Consider the following 20,287-nt stretch of genomic DNA (forward strand, 5'->3'; position numbering starts at 1 on the left):
CCCACTTTAAGCAGCTGACAGCCACTCTCTGTGTGCATGACATACGTAGAGAGTAAAAACTATTTTCTAAGTGCAACTCTTGGAGGCAAGATTTCCTGCCTAGGCCGTGAAGGGAGCTACAGGTCGGGGCTAGACAACTGGCTAGGACTGTCAGGTATTTGCCACCCAGATTTTAGCATCAAGCAATGGGGGATAGGCCAGATTCAGGGATGCTCTAAACATTCATGTTCACAAAGCCTCTGCGTTGTGTTCACCCTCAGGCTAAGTCTGTTTGTTAAGATGCTCAAGTTAACATTTCACATTCGTGCTCAGGCAGGGCAGGAGTTTTAAAGCACAGTCAAAGTTGTCAATTGAAATATCAAGTGCCTGTGCTCCTGCTTATTAGGGTGCCCTGGGCACAACTAACTTCGTAGCCAAATGAAACTTGGAGTAAAACCGCAGAATGCAAGTAACAGATGATACTGAGTTGTCAATACTTTACCATTCGCGGGCTGGGATGCACAGCCCAGTCCAGCACAAGGTATCCACTTGGCTTTGTCATTGTATGTTGGGCTGTGAGACGAGCTGGTTAGTTATTGGTCTTGAGTCCACTCTGTAATCATACAGGCGTCTCTCCTGCTGCAAGAGAAAGGTGGGACTGTCTACACAGCGACACACAGACCAGCGGCTGAAAGGAGATAGCACAGCATTGACAAAATGTGAGGATTTCTGACCAGGTGAGCTCAAAGCAATTTACATGGCTGGCAGGCCAATCAACATCCAGTGAAGTACTTGCTAGCCAATTGCAAAAAGAGGCCTGGGGTAAAAGGCAGATAGGAAGGAGCAGCCTAAAAGACGATGTGTGGCTTGGGGGGGGGGAAGGGGATAGGAGAGGGCCAGAGAAGACGACTGAGGACACTGCTAATGTATATAATACAAGTTGTACAGTTCACACACAGACCTGGCTACTGTCTTACGTACACATGGCTACCTCAAACGTGGCACAACACTCAGAGAGGAGCTCTGAACAACAAGGTGAGGTCGTTCACTTGACCTTTCAAAGGCTTAACGAGGTTTCCTTGCAAACCCCAGCGTGGCTTGGAAAACAAGCCTGCCCCATGCTGGACTCACAGAGTGAGTTTCGTTAGGTCACTGCTCTGGTTAACTCTTCTCCAACGTGTGGCAAGTAGGTGCTGGTCTTGGCTCCTTGATCACGCACAGCCCGGAGGGGCAGCGTCTAGCCTACAGCTCAGCTGTGTGTTCATGGATGGACTTTGCACGGCTTTTGGTGTCTGGCTGTGCAGATGTTAGTATCTGGGCTTATCACCAGGGGCGGCTCTAGCCATTTCGCTGCCCCAAGCATGGCGGCACGCCGCGGGGGGCGCTCTGCCAGTCTCCTGTTCCGTGTCTCCAGCGGACCTCCCACAGGCGTGCCTGCGAATGCTCCACTGAAGCCGTGGGACCAGCGGACCCTCCGCAGGCATGCCTGCGGGAGGTCCACTGGAGCCGTCTGCAGCCCTCCCGGAGACCAGCAGAACGCCCTCCGCGGCATGCTGCCCCAAGCACGCGCTTGGCGTGCTGGGGCCTGGAGCCACCCCTGCTTATCACCATTTCCCAGCCACACAATCCTCATTCCCATTACTTCAGAAAGCACATGTGCTGAGCCGTAATCTTACCTCCAGACAGCAGCTCTGCCTTCTCTCTTAGGCCCCTAAAATTGAAACATAAAAACAAAATAATCCAGAGAGGTGCTGTCTCAAATGCCCTGGATTGAACGTAGTTACAGAAAGGGTCTCAGCCATGGCATGCATTCACAGTTCCACACCATACATCAAAGATGTTTTATTTTATGGTGTTCTTTCTTTCCGTCTGACCTAACGTGGACATGATAATCTGTTACCAGGATGGCCTCTGAGCACCCTGGATTTAAAGCCATTTTTGAACACCAGCATGCTAGTGCTTTCCATCTATCTGCACGACATGCAACCATGAATTCGTGATATGGAAATTGATATTGATCAAATAAAATCAATACTGTTTGATGAAATATATCATGTTTTCTCTCACCTGGATGAATGGCCAGGCCAGGACAAGGTTTTGCGGCTCTGTTGTAGCGTATAATTCATGTTGCGGCACCGTGGCCTATTGCTTCTCTTCAGAGACTCGGGCACACTTACTTACTCCACTGAAGAGGTCGTCTTAATCCCAGCTGCTATGGAAGCTTTCTGTTGGCCTAACAGTGGAAAGTGCCTTTGTGTAGAGGCCTAGCACAGGACCCTTTAAACTTCCACAATAGGATTTATAGACTCATAGACTCATAGACTCTAGGACTGGAAGGGACCTCGAGAGGTCATCGAGTCCAGTCCCCTGCCCTCATGGCAGGACCAAATACTGTCTAGACCATCCCTAATAGACATTTATCTAACCTACTCTTAAATATCTCCAGAGATGGAGATTCCACAACTTCCCTAGGCAATCTATTCCAGTGTTTAACTACCCTGACAGTTAGGAACTTTTTCCTAATGTCCAACCTAAATCTCCCTTGCTGCAGTTTAAGCCCATTGCTTCTTGTTCTATCATTGGAGGCTAAGGTGAACAAGTTTTCTCCCTCCTCCTGATGACACCCTTTTAGATACCTGAAAACTGCTATCATGTCCCCTCTCAGTCTTCTCTTTTCCAAACTAAACAAACCCAATTCCTTCAGCCTTCCTTCATAGGTCATGTTCTCAAGACCTTTAATCATTCTCGTTGCTCTTCTCTGGACCCTCTCCAATTTCTCCACATCTTTCTTGAAATGCGGTGCCCAGAACTGGACACAATACTCCAATTGAGGCCTAACCAGCGCAGAGTAAAGCGGAAGAATGACTTCTCGTGTCTTGTTTACAACACACCTGTTAATGCATCCCAGAATCACGTTTGCTTTTTTTTGCAACAGTATCACACTGTTGACTCATATTAAGCTTGTGGTCCACTATGACCCCTAGATCTCTTTCTGCCATACTCCTTCCTAGACAGTCTCTTCCCATTCTGTATGTGTGAAACTGATTGTTCCTTCCTAAGTGGAGCACTTTGCATTTATCTTTATTGAACTTCATCCTGTTTACCTCAAACCATTTCTCCAACTTGTCCAGATCATTTTGAATTTTGACCCTGTCCTCCAAAGCAGTTGCAATCCCTCCCAGTTTGGTATCGTCCGCAAACTTAATAAGCGTACTTTCTATGCCAACATCTAAATCGTTGATGAAGATATTGAACAGAACCGGTCCCAAAACAGAACCCTGCGGAACCCCACTTGTTATACCTTTCCAGCAGGATTGGGAGCCATTAACAACTACTCTCTGAGTACGGTTATCCAGCCAGTTATGCACCCACCTTATAGTAGCCCCACCTATATGGTCCCCTGACCAGGGGTGAATTTCAATTTCAACCCTGAGTAATTACAAACCAGTGCAGCTGAGCACTGCAGAGTACAGGGCACCGTCCCTTCCCCAGGGCTGTAGGATAATGCCTTTGTTCTTTCTGACCATCGATGTGGAATCCCTCCTGGTACTGACCATGGAGCCAATTACTGCAGAGGTATCATTTCAGTGCTGACTTCTGTGCTAGTTCTGGTGTATTTTGAAAAGCTAAAATACCTTTCAATAATGGGAAGTATTTCTCTGAAACGGGTTCCGTATTGGTTTCCCTGATAGGAATTAATGAATGTTGTGTCTTATCAATTGGCTGTTTCGGGTGTCTGGTGCCTTCCCATGGATAATAGCATGAATAATGAAAATCATTATTAATATTTTCATCTGCCGTTTCTTCCAGTATTTCACTGAGCTCATCAGCTACCTCTGGTAAGAGACGTTGCCCTTGCTCCGTATTTCAGCTGATGGAGTGTTTGTTCCCTACATTTGATTAGCGCCTCAAAGGTTTTCTGATACAAGGGGAGAGTGTGGGCTGTATCCATATGGGGGTTGGGCCACGGATAAAACTGTACCAGCACTTAGCTACTACAGTGATGCCACAGAAGAAAACCCAGAGAGCGTTTGCATTAGTACCAAAGACTCCCTGTAAACGGTACATGCTTGTGACCTCAGTGCAAGGTGCTCGCTTTGGTTTCAGCTGTAATTCAAATGTCACAGTTAAATTGTCATCAAAACAACAGAGAAAAGATGCATTGGGTCACCGTAACTATTAGTGTTGTTGCTTGTACCAAAGAAACAAGCCTCAGCACAGGAGGAAGGTACAAAATACTGTCACATACAGGATCCCAGTGGCTGTGACAGTGATCGATAGCCAGCGGTGATGCTGCGGATTTCAGCTGGAGCTGACAGAACCGTTCTGCATTAATAGAGTTTGCTGTGAGTGTAGCTCCCGATTAGGCTGGTGAATAACAAACATTCAGGAAGGTTCAGGCCGAAGCATTTGCCCAGTTGTTTGCAGCCTGCCTGCTTGTGATCTGCCCACTTCAGGTATTGGCTATGGGCAGTGGCTGGGTGGTCACTGTGGCCTCTCCTTGGGGGGTGGCGAGCACATTTTAAACCGGCCAGTGGTGCAATTCGGAGACGTGTTTTCAGACACTCGTTTGTGCGAAACCTGTATAACCAGGGAGCTGCCCCTGTGCGAGAACATCTGCTCCCAGCTGGAGCAACTAAGAGGGCCAGGGAGCAGCTGGGGCTCTCAGGAGTCAGGCTGTCAGTCAGAAGGGAAGCAGGAGCCACAGGGCGTTTGCTGGGAGGGGAGGCACTGGGAATCTGCTGGGGAAAAGGGACTCCAGGGAGACAGCCTTGGGCAGTGGGTCTTAGCAAACACGGCCGGGAAGAATCCTGCAGGAGGCCCTGAAACAGGAGGGACTGAGAGGGGCAAAGGGAAAAACCGCCCGGGAGCTGTAGCCCTGGAGGGATGGTTTGGGGATTTTGTCTCTGTCTGGAAAACAAATCTGTGGCCGGAAAGAGACTCTGGGTCTGGCCCTGGGTCCTTCGTGGCCTGGGAACAAGCTAGCACCTTACAGGGGCTTTGCAAACAGTTTCATGCACCCCTGGCAGTTGTCCAGATATTTGCAATTCAGCCCCGTGCAGAGGGTTGGTGAACTGCCTGTCCCATATGGCTTCATCAGGACTGAAGTGGGGCAGAGTTTAACCCTGGGACGAGTGGCCCTCTGTGCAGGAGGGAATTTCTTCCCAGGACTATTCAGAGCCCAGGGACGACGGAGAACGGAACATGCCAGTTTTAGTCTCGTCTTCATTTTGACCAGTTCTGGTTTCAGTTAACACAAGGGGGGCAGTCAGCGTCAGGGTCATGATCAGAGGGTCACCGAGCACCAGGGCTCATCCTTCCCTCTAGCGCGGTCACCGCACAGCGGTGAAGAAGTGACGTCCGCAGCTCAGTGCAAATCCCGACTCTGCTCAGTTTTCCTTCTTTGAGATGTAACGTCTCATTATCTCCCGAATGACCCTCCTGGAGGAATGTTCCCCTTGCCCAATTGACCTCAGAGCCCAGACTTTTCCCCATGATGGCAAACTCGAACCTTCCCTTCCCTACTGCAGGCTGTTATTCTTTTGCCTCCTCTCCGTTAACTACTCTGAATAATTCCTGCCATTTGTTTCTGTAACAAACCCTGCGCTGTTTATCCTGCAGACAGTTATTGATACTGGCAATTTTACTGCAGCCACAAAGGAATGGGCGAGAGATGAGGGCCAGAAGGTCAGACTCGCAATCACTGTAGTGAAAGAATGAGCCAATTAAATCACTTGTAACTCTTTCTTACGCTGCACCGGCCAAAGGTCCGTTGCTGTCCTCTTCCTGGCATTACTGCGACTGCGACCTGAGGAAACTGGCTCCTGTCCCCATCTGATCTCCACCTTCCCCTTCTGCTACCCAAGCCACCTCCCGGGACCCCAGGGCTCGTGCAGAGAGCTCTGCTGCACTCAGCGCCGAGAGGCGGACGGAAGGGTTGGGCCTAGAGAATGGAGACTCTTAAATATTTTATTCTTTTATTAGAAATGTGTAATAATGTACTTAGCCCAAGGAGTGCATTCAGGGGCAGAGGCCTTCTGCTAGGTTAGGTCCTGCAGACATGGCCGTGCGAGTGAGTAATGGGGCTCGCCTGAGGAGTCCCCACTAATATTAGCATTGGCAGGATCAGGCCCATGTAGCAGCATCTCATGGTACATTGGAACTGTGCGGCTCTCCCTGAATGGCTCCGTCATGACCCCCCGATCTCAAACCCGGGTCTGCAGGGTCACCCCGCTCCAACCCTCCACCTGACAGCTGGAACCAGGATTCCATGAAGCCCAGCTCAGAGAGGAGGCTCTGCCCTGGGGTCCCAATTGGTGCAACTCCAGAGCCCCTCACTGGCCCTTTCCCCCTGCTTAAGTCAGGAGGAGGAACAGGGTGTCGTCCATACAACTAGGAAGCCGCTGCTCTGGGCTGTTCACCCAGCACTGCCTACTCCTGTCTCCTGGCCCTAATTCCTGATTCCTGACATCCGACTCTTGGTTCCTGACCTCAGTTCTTGAACTTCTGGTTCTGAACCCCAGCTGCATGGGGACCCAACCCCCGCATCCTGAGCTAAGCTACGTCCTGACTCTGAAGCTACCTCATCATCAAACCACCACAAGAGCATTTGTCGTTGATATCTTAATAAATGGCTAATAATCAATCAGCCTGTGACAGAAATCACTGCTGCAAATTATCTTCTGCATGGATTAATTTGGGCTTCACAGATAAACACTGGGCTCAGCAATTTAAATTTTTAGTATTACAATTTGATTTAGGAATAAAGTCCCTGTTCTCGTTCATTAGACAGACCACGCATTCATGAGAAGAAACCGTGGGCTGGGGGACTATTCCTCCTCTCCAGTCACTATCTGCCCCTTTGATAAGAAACACAGCCATTAAACAAATTAATACCACATTCCTGAAGGCTGTGGGCACCGTCACAAGGTTTAATGACAACATTAGCGACCAGGGCAAAGCATCTAAGTAAACAGGCCACAAATCCAGAGTGGAAGGTGAGCAAAAAGTGCCTTCACCCCCAACACAGGGCAATGCCATTACACAAAAGGGACTCGATACATGGTTTCTGTGGCTATTGTCCAGTGCAGACTGTGGGAACCTCCAGAGCTCTGCAGGGCTCATGCCCACAGGGTGTTCCCTTTGGACACTGCCATGTATGTTCTTACGTGTCAGCCGGTGACTTCCATTTTCCCAGGAAAGGAGTCTGTGACTCCAGCCCACCGCCTGTCATTGGTGGTGGGGTTCAGGGAAGCCCTCAGCGTAGTCAGGCCAGAATAGATGGGTTCAGTGCTCCTCTGATGTTCTAGCAGGCAGATGATTGTTCCCACCCTGAGCCAGGAAGCAACGGAAGGATCCTTCAGGTGCATAATGCCTGGAATAAATCTCCCCACCCCCAGCTGCTGGTGCTGAAATGGGGCTCAGCTGATAAAGGTCCAGTGGGATAATGATCCCCCTCCTTCCCCCGCGCCTGGTGGCAATCCGGAGTCTGTCTAAAGGGATAACATGATCGCCCTCACCCACTGGGTGGCCTGCACCCTTCCCCACCAAGGCAGGGGATGCCTTCAGCAAGCTGCCACGCAGGAGCAATGGTTCTGGCAGAGGCGTGTGGGGCCTGCAGTGCTGCCTGGCACAAACAAACTGCCTGGCAGGGACCAGCAGCCCCGTGCCGCTCAGGGCGACTTTCTCGGCACGGTGACACACATTTCACATTTGCAGATAATGACCTGCAGGAATCACACTAGCAATGCAGTGCAACTTACCTGAGTGATGTCAGGCTTGCAGGAACCCTTGGAAACGCTCCCGCTGTTGCCGAGGCAGCATAGCCGAGTGGAGAGGGAACATGGACCCCGGCAAGGTGCGTTCGGTGCCTGCTGCCATTTTCACCTCCCACCCGTGCTGTCAACGTAGATTGTCAGCTCTGTGGGTAGGGCTGTGTCTCACTAGCTGTGCATACAGCAGCTCGCACAAGGGAGTCCTCATCTCAGCTGGGGCAGCTAAGTGCTTCTGTAATACAGAAAATTGCTAATAGTGCCTGTGTTTGGTAGCGAAAGTTCCATACTTACTAGACAGTCGGCAGGCATTAGTTACATGGCTGGGGGGTGAGCAGAAATCCTATGCAATCTAGCTGACATTTTAACAGAATGTGACGTTGTACAACAGTTAAGGTCGTCTTATCCAGGAGCGTGTGACTTCTGACATTGTTATGGATAGTTTGTAGCAGGTGACTTGGTGCCCACATGAGAGAGATTGGCACAAAATATTTATTCAGAACCATTATGGCCAAGAAGCCGTGAATTAAGAGGGATTTAGATGATAGTCTGTGAAGGCTGTTTCAGAGCTGGGAGAGTCTCATCAATAATCCAGTCACAAAAAAATGCCAGTACATGTGCTTCAGAGAAGATCGTCACCGCTCTTAAAAGGCTGCTATGGGCTACTGCACGAAGCTTCAACAGTAGTTTAAATATTCAGAGCCACTCAGCGCATTTGGGCTTTGCTGTGTGTTACTCTGATTTATACGCAACATAAAAAACAATCCTCAGAAATGTTACACAAGAATCAGAAGGCAGAAGTACGGTGATTCCCTCCGACTGTTCACTGGTAATGCAAGAGACGTGGATCGTGGAACCACTGGCAAAGGGAGAGAGAAAAACTAAACTCAAAGTATATCGGAAAATAACGTCCACAGTGTAATAATAATAATCTGTTATCCCTGGGAGAGAAGATGGTTGTTCTCTTGGAGCCACAATGTTTCACATTTCCCAAAGCAAACAAAACCAGCATCAAAGCACATGGGAATCTCTTCAGCTTTTTTATGCTAATCTTTGATTCAAATGAAAAACCTTGTTGCCCACAGGAAAAGATGCCCTATAAGAAATACAAGGTTATAATTCAGTCAAGGTTTCCTGGTACCGTCACACACTGATTTTAATGGGAAAAGAGCCCTGAAATTGAATTAGTGCCTGAAGATTTTGTGCAAAATCCTTCATTGCTAAGGGGCCTTGTCAGATCATATTTTATGTGGTTTACAAGGCGTCAAATAGCGTACATTTAAACGGCACAGAGAGCAGTTTATAGCACACAGGGGGAGGACTGTAGGAGGGGGTGGCTGGGGACAGATCCTGGAAATCAAAGGCACACATTTCCACTGGTCACTCTCATTTAACTCAACGTTTCTACTCTGGAAACCAAACAGCTCTTTGTGCATGAATGTCAATAAAATGTCACAGCTGAAATCTGCATGGCCAGGGGTCAGGGGAAGGCCCCCGGGTCTGCAATTCACTCCCTGGCTTGTCAAGCTCCTTTCGGACAGGCCGCAGGGAAAGGCGTGCACGTGTAAACGCTTTCAAAGGCTGCGGGGTGCGGGGCAGGTATTGTGTTTTCCTTTGTTAATACTGGTTTAGCTGATGCAAGATGTTTTTTAAGATGGTAAATGCACCTGGAGATAAACAATTGTTGTGTTATATACATGGAAAAATAGAAGTACAAAGCCTCCTTTGAAAGGAAAGCATATAACCACCTACGTCAGTGGTTCTCAGCCTATCTATCATTGCGGGCCACATATGCAGGCCACAAGGTGTTACCTGGGCTGCAGGTTGAGAACCATAGTGTCCCCCTGCAACCTGCCCCATAAACCTTTCTGCCCAGTGCCCTCTGCCCAAAGACCCCTCCTCAGAGTGGGGCCAGGAGTGGAAAGCCGGGCACGGGGCAGGGACCCCTGACCCTGCCGTAACCCTGGTCTCCACCGTTCAGGACCAGTAGCAGCTGGGACCCTGATCCTGCTGTGCCAGGCCGTGTGGCAGCCAGGACTCCAGACTCTGAGCCCACTGCATGGGGCTGGGTGGCAGCTGGCACCCCAGAGCCCACTGCATGGCAGGACAGCTGGGAGCCCAGAGCCCAAGGCCTTTAACAGACAACTGAGCTGGGCCGCAGAGCGTGCTAATTGGGCTGCATGCGGCGGGTTGAGAACTGCCAGCCTAAGTCATAGGAGTTGTAATGTCTGAATGTGGAAATCAGGTCACTTACCTGACATCAAAGTGAGGCCCAATGAGCTGAAGACAGGCTGTTGCCTGTTCAGATTGGCTCAGACACCAACCACACTCTGTGTCCTTGGGTGAATTACCGTATATACTTGTTCATAAGCCAAATATTTTTGGTAAAAAAGTGACCCATCAAAGAGCAGAAGTCAGCTTATAAATGGGTCTACACCAAAATTTGATGATTTAAAACTCTATGGAATAATTGAATTGAATATCTAATACATTGTCGTTGTGTTTACCTGGAGCGTCAGCAGGCACGGGGCCTCTCAGCTCCCTGTGGCCGTGGTTCACCGTTCCCAGCGCTGGGAGCTGCCGGAAGTGGCAAACCACAGACACTGGGAGCTGAGGGGCTCCGTGCCTGTGAACGCTACAGGTAAACAAAACGTCCAGGCCCGCCAGCAGCTTATCCTAACGGGCCAGGAGCCAAAGTTTGCCAACCCCCGAAATATAGGGTTGGCTTATGAAAGGGTCATATAGTTTTTGCTATTTTTACCTAACCATTATTGGGGGTCGGCTTATAAATGAATGGGTTAATGAACGAGTATATATGGTACTTCTTTTCCAAGATTCAGCTTTGTCCCCTGCGAAATGGGGATAACAGTGCCGTGTTCCAGTATCGACCATACTGGTATGTTTTGAGATTGAATTTGAAGCTACACAGCTGCTATGTATTATCAGCCAACACAGCTCACCATCACCTACAGGGAACATGTTTCTGAACATGTGAGTTTAGATCTAGTTCCCATTGAGATAACTGGAGCTTGTGCTGCAAAGGTAGAATTTGTCCCAGGTGTGTATCTTTTGCCCTAGGCCATTTGTAACCTGGACGGAGAAAGAAAAAGCTGGAATTTTACAGCAGCAGAAGAGAGAGCCAGCACCAGTTGTCTCCCGATCTTGTAAAGAATCCGTGAAGATTTACTAAAGACTATTATTGTGCTTTTATAAAGTGTTGAAGGAATTTAACAGAATGGCATGTTTGTTCCCCACAGACACCCTGGTCATTTGAATTGCAGTTCCTGATGCTCAATGAAGCTGGTGTCTGACATTACCGTTGTGTTTAGCTTCATTGCCCGGAAGGACAGAGGCACTGTCAGAAATGTGGGATACCAAGCACACAGCAGCACCCAGGCAGTCAAACGCTGCAGACGTTGCGCTGACAAACTTCCATGGACTCTAGTGCAAAGTGAGTTTGCCCAAGGTGAGGTCTGAAGGGCTGCTGGATGTGAATCTGGGAGTTAACGAATATCATTGGCATGCTGTGGCATTTTGACAGGTTTAAATGAGGCACTTAGACGTGTACTGGCTTTATTTCAAGCTTCTCAAAGCACAGCCGGTCTCTATCCCTTCTGATGATACTTCTTAGGCTGGCATTTTCATGATGCCTAAGCGATTTGGGTGTCAAATTCCCTTAGCGTTTTTTTTTCTGGCCAGCAGGCTAAATGGCCACAGGCTGGCACGTTTCTTGGTATTCCTCACATCATCGGCATCCCATGCTGCCCTGCATGGCTAGCAAACACAATGGTTTTGCACCTTTCCAGCCAGCTGCTGGGACCCATCAAGGTTTCCTTGGCCGACTGGCGAGTTCATCACCGTGTGCAGCTAAAATGTCTTTGTGAATGAGCACTTTCAGGCCCATATTAGCAACCACTCCTAGTAACTCACGGAGAGGCAGGAATGGGCTAGTGCAGGAAGAATTTCCCTGCAAACTATCTATTACTTAGAGGGCATTCCTGCTATCCTAGCATTATTGTAATTTCAAAGCTAGTGCTTCGGGGCGTTTCGAAACAGGCTACTCAGGCTGGTTAATATGGTTCGACGTTACAACTCACACTATAAATCTGAATATAAACGTGCCTTTCCTCTTCCAGCAACGGGTCATTAACTTTACAGTGTCGAAGTGTTCCCACTATAACATTCAGCGTAATTAGTGCACAAAGTAATATTAAACGCCACACTTCCCACTGAGGAAGACATTTATACCTCTCCTTTGGGTGTGGGGGTGTTTGGGGGGGTGGTTGGAAATAGATCACAACAACCTGCTGGCCTCGCTGTGAGTTTGAGAGAAGCCATGCGGGGCTGCGGAGATGGAGCACCCCGACAACATGTAGGGACCAGACACAGTGGGAGATGGAGGGCTCGAGATGAGGCAGATCACCAATATTCTACCTTACTGCTTGGTTCAGCTTTGCTGGTGGTTCGCAGGCCCAGGAAAGGCAATCAGAGAAAGATTGTCCCACAGGGATGTGCGCCAGGCATTGCCTTCCATGGGCACATGGAGGTCACCATCTTAAATTGTCTGTTGCACTGACAGAGCCCAGGGTGGTACAGTAACAGGTCAGTGGCACACAGGTAACGAGCCCTCGCCACAGGCACAGGCGGAGCCAACGGTTCTAGGCAGCCTGCAGCCATTCAGACTTGGACATATGGTGAAGCAAAGGATTCCTCAATAGTTTTCTTAAGAGAGTGGCTAGAGGGAGCCTGGCTTAACAGACAGGCTGAGCCATGGCACGCACAAGAGGAAGTGTCTCCTCCTGGCAGAGAAGCCATTTCCCAGAGGCTGGATCCCTGCGTGACGACGGCTGTTCCTGTCGCTGGTGCCTCGTAGGACAGGGGTCTCATCTCTCAGCTGCTTCAGGTTGGCACCAGAGACCAAGGGGCAGATTCTTTGTGCCCTGGGGAATGCTCCTGTGGCTTCGACCACAGGATTATTTGGAGTCCAGCATGGGGTTAACTGAAGCACCTCCCTGGACTTTGGACCTTTGTAGACCAGCCTCTCTGTCCATTCCCACAGTCTTAGCTAGTAGTTTCTCCTCTGCTGCCCTTGTCGTCTGGAGCAGCCTTTCTATATTTCTCCAGGCACTGTTTCTCCATCTCCTTTCCCTTTCTTGTCCCTCTCAAGAGCTCTCTCCTGTTATATCCTAGGGGGCAGCCGGTTTAGGAAGAAATCACTTGAGGCCAGACAGCAGACAGCTAACAAAACTACCATTTATTTACAGACACAGAGCTTGCCTAACCGGCCAAAGCTGGCTGGGCTATCCCCTAATAATCTAACTCAGTTGCCATAGGAACAAAACCCGTGACAACCAAATACACAACCTCTCCCTCAGCCGCTCTTCATGTAGTGCTGGAACCTGGAGGTTTACCTTTGTTAGCACTTGGGAGTTGTTCCCATTAAGCACTTCGGGATTCCGGTTACTGGTAGCCTAGGATAATGCTCCAACACGCAGTGTGCTGTACGAACACATAGTGACAATCCCTGCTCTGAGAAGTTGACACTCTACAAAGGCAGAAGCGGAAAAGGCGGGGGAGTGGGATATAGCACTCAGACGAGGGTGAGTACAAATGCTAGTGATGGGTTAAGATTAGTACGATTAGCAGCGAGACCAAAAGAGTTGTGGTGAGTTAGAGACTGCCATTAAACTTGTTCTCCTCTCATTCAATTCCATCACGAGGTCTCCACATCTCTCCCAGCCACTTATCTATGCCCCATCGGCAAATGTTATTCTGTCCCTCTGTGAGGCCAGCTCCAGCAACAGAGTGCAAACGAATCAGAGGCGTCACAGTAATTAAACTGGATAAAGATTCACAGGCTGTTCATTTGCAAATATGCCACAGATGCTGGGCGCAGTGTGCAGGTCGGCACTAGAAACGTGGCTGTGACAGACACATGCTCTAAAGACTCCTCTGGTTATTAGAAAAGAGGACAAAAAAAAAGGTTTGATAATTGTTATTCTTTTGCCTGAATGTCACTCATACGTTAATTGGTACTCTGGGGGCAGTTGTTTCTGAAAAGCTACATGTGGTTTCTCTCTCTTGGCAAAACACCAGCCATTTTAACTTGAGCTTCCCTTGGCCTGTTAGCAACATACAGCACAGATTCCTGTCCTCAGTACCCAGATAACCTAACCAGAAGCTGCCTTGCAAAATTCAGAATTTCAAAAATCAACCCCAGCCAGTCATGTGCGGGGCACAATAAACTTGTTCATCCAATGGGATTCCAGCACTGACAGTCCTTTCCAGGCTCCAAGATTGGGTCATAGAAGGCATGAAAAATCCTGGCTTATTTGCATCGTTCTTACAGTGAAGAAGGAGCCCCAACCTTAAAGGAAATGTTCACGTCGGTGCTCTCTTAAGCTTCATGAATTCATTTGAAAATTACTCAGCACAATAATAAAGACAAGCAGAGCTTTGGTTTTTTGCACATCAGGTGGTAAAACTGTAGTTGTGAATAAATTGCCTGTAGTAAGATTTTTGCCATTAATGCTGCGGTAGCAGACGGACTAATAAATATGCAGTGCTTTAAAACTACATTTGCAATTTCAGAGAGCTAAATTTTTTTTTATCTCCCACACAAACTGCACAATCGCCCAATATTAAACTTTTTAATAGAAAAAGTTAAGCTGTGTAACGTAAACATTCTTCAATGTGCAACTGCGTTACTAGTTTAGTCACAGTTGTGATAGGTGATAAGACATCTTCTTTAAAAAACTGTTGCCCCCCCCTTTCCAGCCAGTCTGCTACCTGGGACTCTTAGTAACTGGAAATATGAGAAAGCAGAAAACTGTGGGCCTGATCCTGCTGGGAGTTCATGAAAGCTACACACCACACCAAGGCCAACAGTGTCTCTTTCCTTTGAGCCCTGGTTAGGGTCACCACATTGGTGTGTCATTTGCAGAACAATGCCTCAGAGATGCAAGGTTCCTTCCATGCTCACTGTAGCAGGGGATTGATCTGCTGTTACCAATCCCAATCTCCTAGAACTGGAAAGGACCTTGAAAGGTCATCAAGTCCAGTCCCCTGCCTTCATTAGCAGGACCAATTTTTTTGCCCTGATCCCTAAGTGGCCCCCTCAAGGATTGAACTCACAACCCTCTGTTTAGCAGGCCAATGCTCAAACCACTGAGCTAACCCTCCCCCCTAAATAATTGGAGATATACCTATCTCCTAGAACTGGAAGAGACCTTGAAAGGTCATCGAGTCCAGCCCCCTGCCTTTAGTAGCAGGACAAAGTACTGATTTTTGCCCCAGATCCCAAATGGCCCCCTCAAGGATTGAACTGGCCAGGTGAATTCCTTGCATGCTGGCCCAGCTGCGCCAGCAGAAATGTTTGGGGCGAGGGGCAAAGATCCTCTCATTCCCCAACCACACTCTTGACTGGGTGACAGGTCTGCAGCCCACCCTGTGATCTGGCACCAACACCAGGTTTGGGATCTGTCATTTCTGGAAGACCCAGTAACTGCTTAGCATTGTGGAGCCAAGTGGGAAGTTATAGAGGGGAGCTAGAGTTTGAATGTCTGCTCCCTGCTGGCACAGTGGTTACCGAGAAAGCTGACCTACTTAATGATGAGAGAGAGAAACTCCAGACCCTCAGCAAAGCTCTGTGTCTGTTCCCCATCCTGCGGGACCTCAGCAGGGTCACTACCTTTCCATGAAGGCCCTGCCTCACGAACAGTTATTCAGGTGTAGGTGCCACTTGCTTGCTCAGCTTTGTGATGAGCCAAAGCTGGACTAGACTGCAGCTGGCTGTGCCTTGGGATCTGCTCTGGTCTCGAGTCTGGTACAGGGGGTCGGGGGCAGGGAGGTGACCCCGATGAACTGGACTGGTTAGAATCGTTCTGGAGGTTGTGAATGTGACCAAGGAACTAAGCCATCCTGTCCAGCGCGTCTAGTCTTGGCTGCTGCCCTCCCAACGAGCGACGCCTCTGCCCTGCAGCTCGACACCCCCAGCTGAACCAGCCCCGCAGCCTGAGGCAGCTGGCATGGGCCAGCCGCAGGTTTTTAATGACAGTGTAGAGATCCCCTGGGTGCGCTTTGTACTGCTGCTTTAAAACCAGACGCCCAAGGCTTAGCACCCAGATTGCCCTTTCGGGTGGGAGCACGGCACTCGGTCCAGTCTCCAAGACCTGACCCGGGCCCAGCCTTGCTATCACTGCACCAGTCCTATGACCCAGCCCTCAGCTCTGTCAGGCTCCCATAAACCCAGCCTGCGCTCCTGCCCCGGGCAGCCGTGATGCTCCGGTCCATGGCAGCAGCCCTCCTCCTTCTTCAGTCCAATCCCTCAGCCCCACTGCAGGGCTCAGCAGGTCTGGGCCAGCCCCACTGAGCTCTGAGGTGCAGCCCACATCCAGCTTCCCCTTAGCTGGGCTCCATAGTGCAGGGCTTGCCAACTCTGGGCTTTCCAAGGCAAGAGCACGTGGCAGAGGAAGCCCAATAGGGCAGGAAGTTTAAAGCAAGCACTGATTCCTCCATATTTCTAACCCAGCTGCCATAAAACGGACCAACCAGCAGAGATCGAATGTCCACAAGTCATTGCCCTTCCTGCCGGTTAGCAAACCGAAGCTGGGCTGCTTCGGAAGGGGCACTGGGTTAGAAAAAGGCTCGGCTTGGTTAGCCTGTGCCAGTCTTCAGCATTTCAGGCTGGCGAATGTGGCTCAGAGGAGTTCCTGGAAGTTTCCAAAGCTTCATTCATGGCTCCAGGCTGTGTACTGGTTCGAACATCTGGGGCAGGGCCCGAAACGTCCCAGTTCCAGCTGTTTGTATAGCTGCTAAAAAGCAGCTTAAACCCCAGCTATGAAAACTGCAGGCTTTGGTGTTACACAGCCCCTGGCATGCCTTGAAGCAGAGCCATCGGCTTAGCGGGGGGCTGATTTTAAAGAGTTTTTAGCGCCAAAAAAGGTGGCAGTTGAAGAGGCCAAGTTACTATAGCAACCATGGGAGGAAAGTGGAAATTAGCAATGATGCCACATAGGACAGACTGGTTTTATTTTTGTCACGTGCAGAGCATTGCTTAAAACAACCAGCCCAACACATACCACAAAGACAGCGAGGAAAGTCCTCTTAGTATAGAATATGATTATGCAAAATAGTTTTCTAAAATGTTCTCAAGAGGCAAGAAGTCTTCCCAGTCTTGGCTTTTGACGGACTTGCCCCCAGATAGGAAGTTTTTCAGAGCAATGACATTTTATGTTTCCTCACCTGTTAACCGTGGCAGCAGAAGCATAATATCAAGTGGAATCAAACCCCAGACTTGTTCTACGCCGACTCCCTAGAACGTCAGACCATCAGGGCAGAGACTGTTTCTCTGTATGTTTGTTCAGTGCCTAGCACTCAGACCTGCCACTGAATTGTAATACTATTGAATCAAGGACCCTAAGTCACTACTAATTATTCAGTTTCCACGGAGAGATTCAGCTGGAGTAGTCAGGCCTGGTGTTTTCTGCAAAGACAGGGAAAAATTCATCACAAAGTGATGATCACTCACCATTGTCCTGGGATATCAAGTTTGGGAGCAGGAATAAGGGCCCCGGAGGATGGGTTGCTAATAGCACCTGCTCTGGGTACCAAAACTGCCTGGCCAGGTGGGAGCTATCACGATGACTCTGGCAGCATTTCGCCTGATTGTTCGGCATACCTTGGAAATCAGAGGCATAAGTGGGTTAACACAGATCAGTTCCAGTGATGATCAAATAAGGAATGAGTCTGCTAGGGCTCCTGAGTGTGGAACAAAAAGTCAGACTCCTGTTTTTGTCAGCGGTGAACATGTCCTAATGAAGGATGACCCTTTTCCTGGGAAATGACGTGAAACACAGACTCCTGGATTATCCACTCGTGAGCCAATGAGAAATGCTTGCTCCAATGGTCCACCAGAGTGTACTGCAAACCTGGAAGGGTAATCGCTGTGAGAGGTGCTCGATAGTGGAGATGACTGTGCCCCCTGCCCAAAACATGTCAGTCATTCTGTCAGTCAGAATTTGGATAGACAACTCTTGAATCAGATGGTAGGAACTCGATACAAGCCTTGAGAACTGCTCAGAGTTCCAATACATTTATATGCAAGTGAGTCTCCCTGTGAGACTGATTGCCTCATGCTTGATGGTGATCCAGATGTGCTTCCCATCCCAGGAGCAATGCAGCTGTCACACACGGTTTGGTATGTTGGGGTGGATAAAAGGGTTCTTCTCTGTACATCTTATTGGGATCATTCCGCCAGCAATGAAAGCACGTCTTGGGTAGGGCTGGTTCTAGGGGCAGGCCAGCAGGGCAGTTGCCTGGGTGCCTACTTCCAGGAGACGCGATACTGCTCTGAGATTTTTTGTTTTTGGCTTGGCCATGTGGAGTGTGGGTGCCGAAAACATTTTCAACCCTGGCTGACAAAACAAGCAAGGCCACTCTGGATCTTGGGGAATCAGCAGAGGCCTTTCCATGAAGTGTCTGCTCAGTGCATGTGCTGATTTTAGCCAACCCCGCATGCATCGTAGGGGTAGTCTGGCATGCTGTGTGATGAATGTGCAGGAGGCCAGGTATCTGAGTAGACTTAGACAAGTCCTTAGTGTGATCTGTGGAGTTGTTTGTAGTTGAATGACAAGCCTGGACATGGCTTCGAACCTGTTTTGGGGGCGGACTATCTCTGGGTGTTGTAGAGTCTAATGCTGCCCCTGTGGATTGTATTTGCTGTGCTGGTATTAAAGGGGACTTTTCTCTGTTGATATTTAGGATGAGCATCATGAAGAGTTGAAGAATCTGATGGGTGGAGCTTTTCACCTGTTGTGGAGACTTTCCTCAGATGAGCCAGTCATCCAGGTACATGTTATGCCTTGTCTTCTCAGATGAGCAGTGACGACTGCTAGGACCCTGGTCAACACCCTCAGTGATGTAGAGACACCAAAGGGTAGGATCCAGTATTGACAGTGGCTTTGTCTCATCTGGAGTCTTAAGTTCTTCCTGTGTGTTAGATGTATGGAAATGGGAAAGTTGGCATCCTGCAGGCTGAGAGCCATAAACCTGATGGCTCTAATGATGGAATGATGGTAGCCTAAGATTAGGGGTAGTCACATGGATTCTGCAGTGTTTCTGTGGGTGATCTGCTGGTCCCGCACCTTCAGCGTACCCACAGCCAAAGCTGCAGGACCAGTGGACCTCCCAAAGGCATGCCGCCAAAGCCTGCCTGACTGCTGCCCTCATGGCGACCAGCTTGCCACCCCTGCCTAAGATCATCATTCTGAATCTGAAGTGTCAGATGATGGTGTTGAGTGTCTCAAATCCACAACTGGATGTCAACTTCCCTTCTTCTTCAGTAGGGAAAAGTTGAGGAAATAATTGGAGTAGAAATTTCTCCCCCTCTATTGCACCAAGAAACAGAAGCGCATCTACTTCTTGTGAGAGGGGGTCCCTGGAAAGGGAGGGGCAAGTGGGGAATGGGGTAGGCGTAGAATGGAACATAGAGAATAATGTTCTGAGATGATCTCCAGGACCCAGCACTCTGTTATTATCAAGTTCCATGACTCCTCAAAGAACTGGAGACATTTACCAAAGAGAAGAGAAGATCTAGATTCAAAAGAACAGCTGTGGTGTGACTCCTGACTAACACATCAGAACACTTGTGTGCTTGTATATGCAGGATGGGACATAGTTGTTGTTGAAGCAGAAGGCCCTCTCTTTTGGCAATAATGCCTCTTTTTAGGGAGCTCCATCTGGCACCTTCTTTTATCAACGGGCACTGATATTCTATGTTTAGAATAGGCACAACGTCTCCCTTGTTTTCTCTTTGTAACAGGTATATAAAACTAGGAGAATGAAGTGTGTCTCCAAAATCTTCCAAGGTGTGGAGATCATCATCAGTTTTAGAGGCAAAAAAAAGTCCAAGAGCTGAGAAGGAAAATCCTCCACAGTTGACTGCACTTCTCTTGGAACGTCCAAACTCTGGAATCAAGATGCCCACCTGATAACTACTGATTTTGCCACAGTTTATGCAGCAGTGTCAGCAGTGTCTAGAGCTGGCTGTACGGATGTTCAGGCAATTATCTTTGTAAAATTAGAGATTTAAACTCTTCTTTATTTTCTTATAAAATCCATTAATTGGTTGTATTTCAGAAAATCATAATGTGCAAAGAATTCCTAGTCATTTGAAATTCTGAATTGTAAACTGGCAAGGGAGTCACATTTGTGACCAAGTAAATTAAGTCATTTTTGTTCCTTTTTGCAGAGTCTTGGCTGGCCCTGTCTGCTCCTCTCATTAGCTGCCACAGCCACCGTGTGTATGAAGATAGTCTCCTTCAACTGCCAGCACTTTCTTTGTCAGCTTTCTTTGGGGTAGTGGTTACAATCACAGGTATTTGCCAGCTATGCTTTGTAGGGTCCAGTAAAGCATCACAAAAGAATTAAAGGAGGGTGTAGTGGGGCAGTTACCCCGCTCCTGAGAAAGGCTAGGCTGATTGGGGAAGCAGCCACAGTTGGGGCCATGCACCAACCAGGCCCTAGTGGGTCCTATA

The 20,287-nt window shown here is 48.9% G+C and overlaps 2 protein-coding genes across 2 annotated transcripts in view; both read right to left on the bottom strand.

Annotated features, from left to right (window-relative positions):
* Positions 1-7,800, bottom strand: part of FAM3D (FAM3 metabolism regulating signaling molecule D) — a 73,136-nt gene extending 65,336 nt beyond the window's left edge. Inside the window, exons 1-3 of the mRNA XM_050957545.1 lie at positions 7,743-7,800; positions 1,656-1,690; positions 482-667 (exon numbers count right to left, since the gene is read on the bottom strand). The gene's annotated coding sequence lies outside the window, so the exon portion shown is untranslated. The remainder of the gene's footprint in view (positions 1-481; positions 668-1,655; positions 1,691-7,742) is intronic.
* Positions 7,801-7,941: 141 nt separating this feature from the next.
* The window catches only part of CFAP20DC (CFAP20 domain containing), a 209,889-nt gene continuing 197,543 nt past the window's right edge, over positions 7,942-20,287 (bottom strand). Inside the window, exon 15 of the mRNA XM_050957357.1 lies at positions 7,942-7,986. Coding sequence (XP_050813314.1) covers positions 7,977-7,986 — 10 coding nt within the window. The 3' untranslated portion in view covers positions 7,942-7,976. The remainder of the gene's footprint in view (positions 7,987-20,287) is intronic.

The sequence above is a fragment of the Gopherus flavomarginatus genome, chromosome 6, assembly GCF_025201925.1.
Source record: "Gopherus flavomarginatus isolate rGopFla2 chromosome 6, rGopFla2.mat.asm, whole genome shotgun sequence".
NCBI lineage: Eukaryota > Metazoa > Chordata > Testudines > Testudinidae > Gopherus > Gopherus flavomarginatus.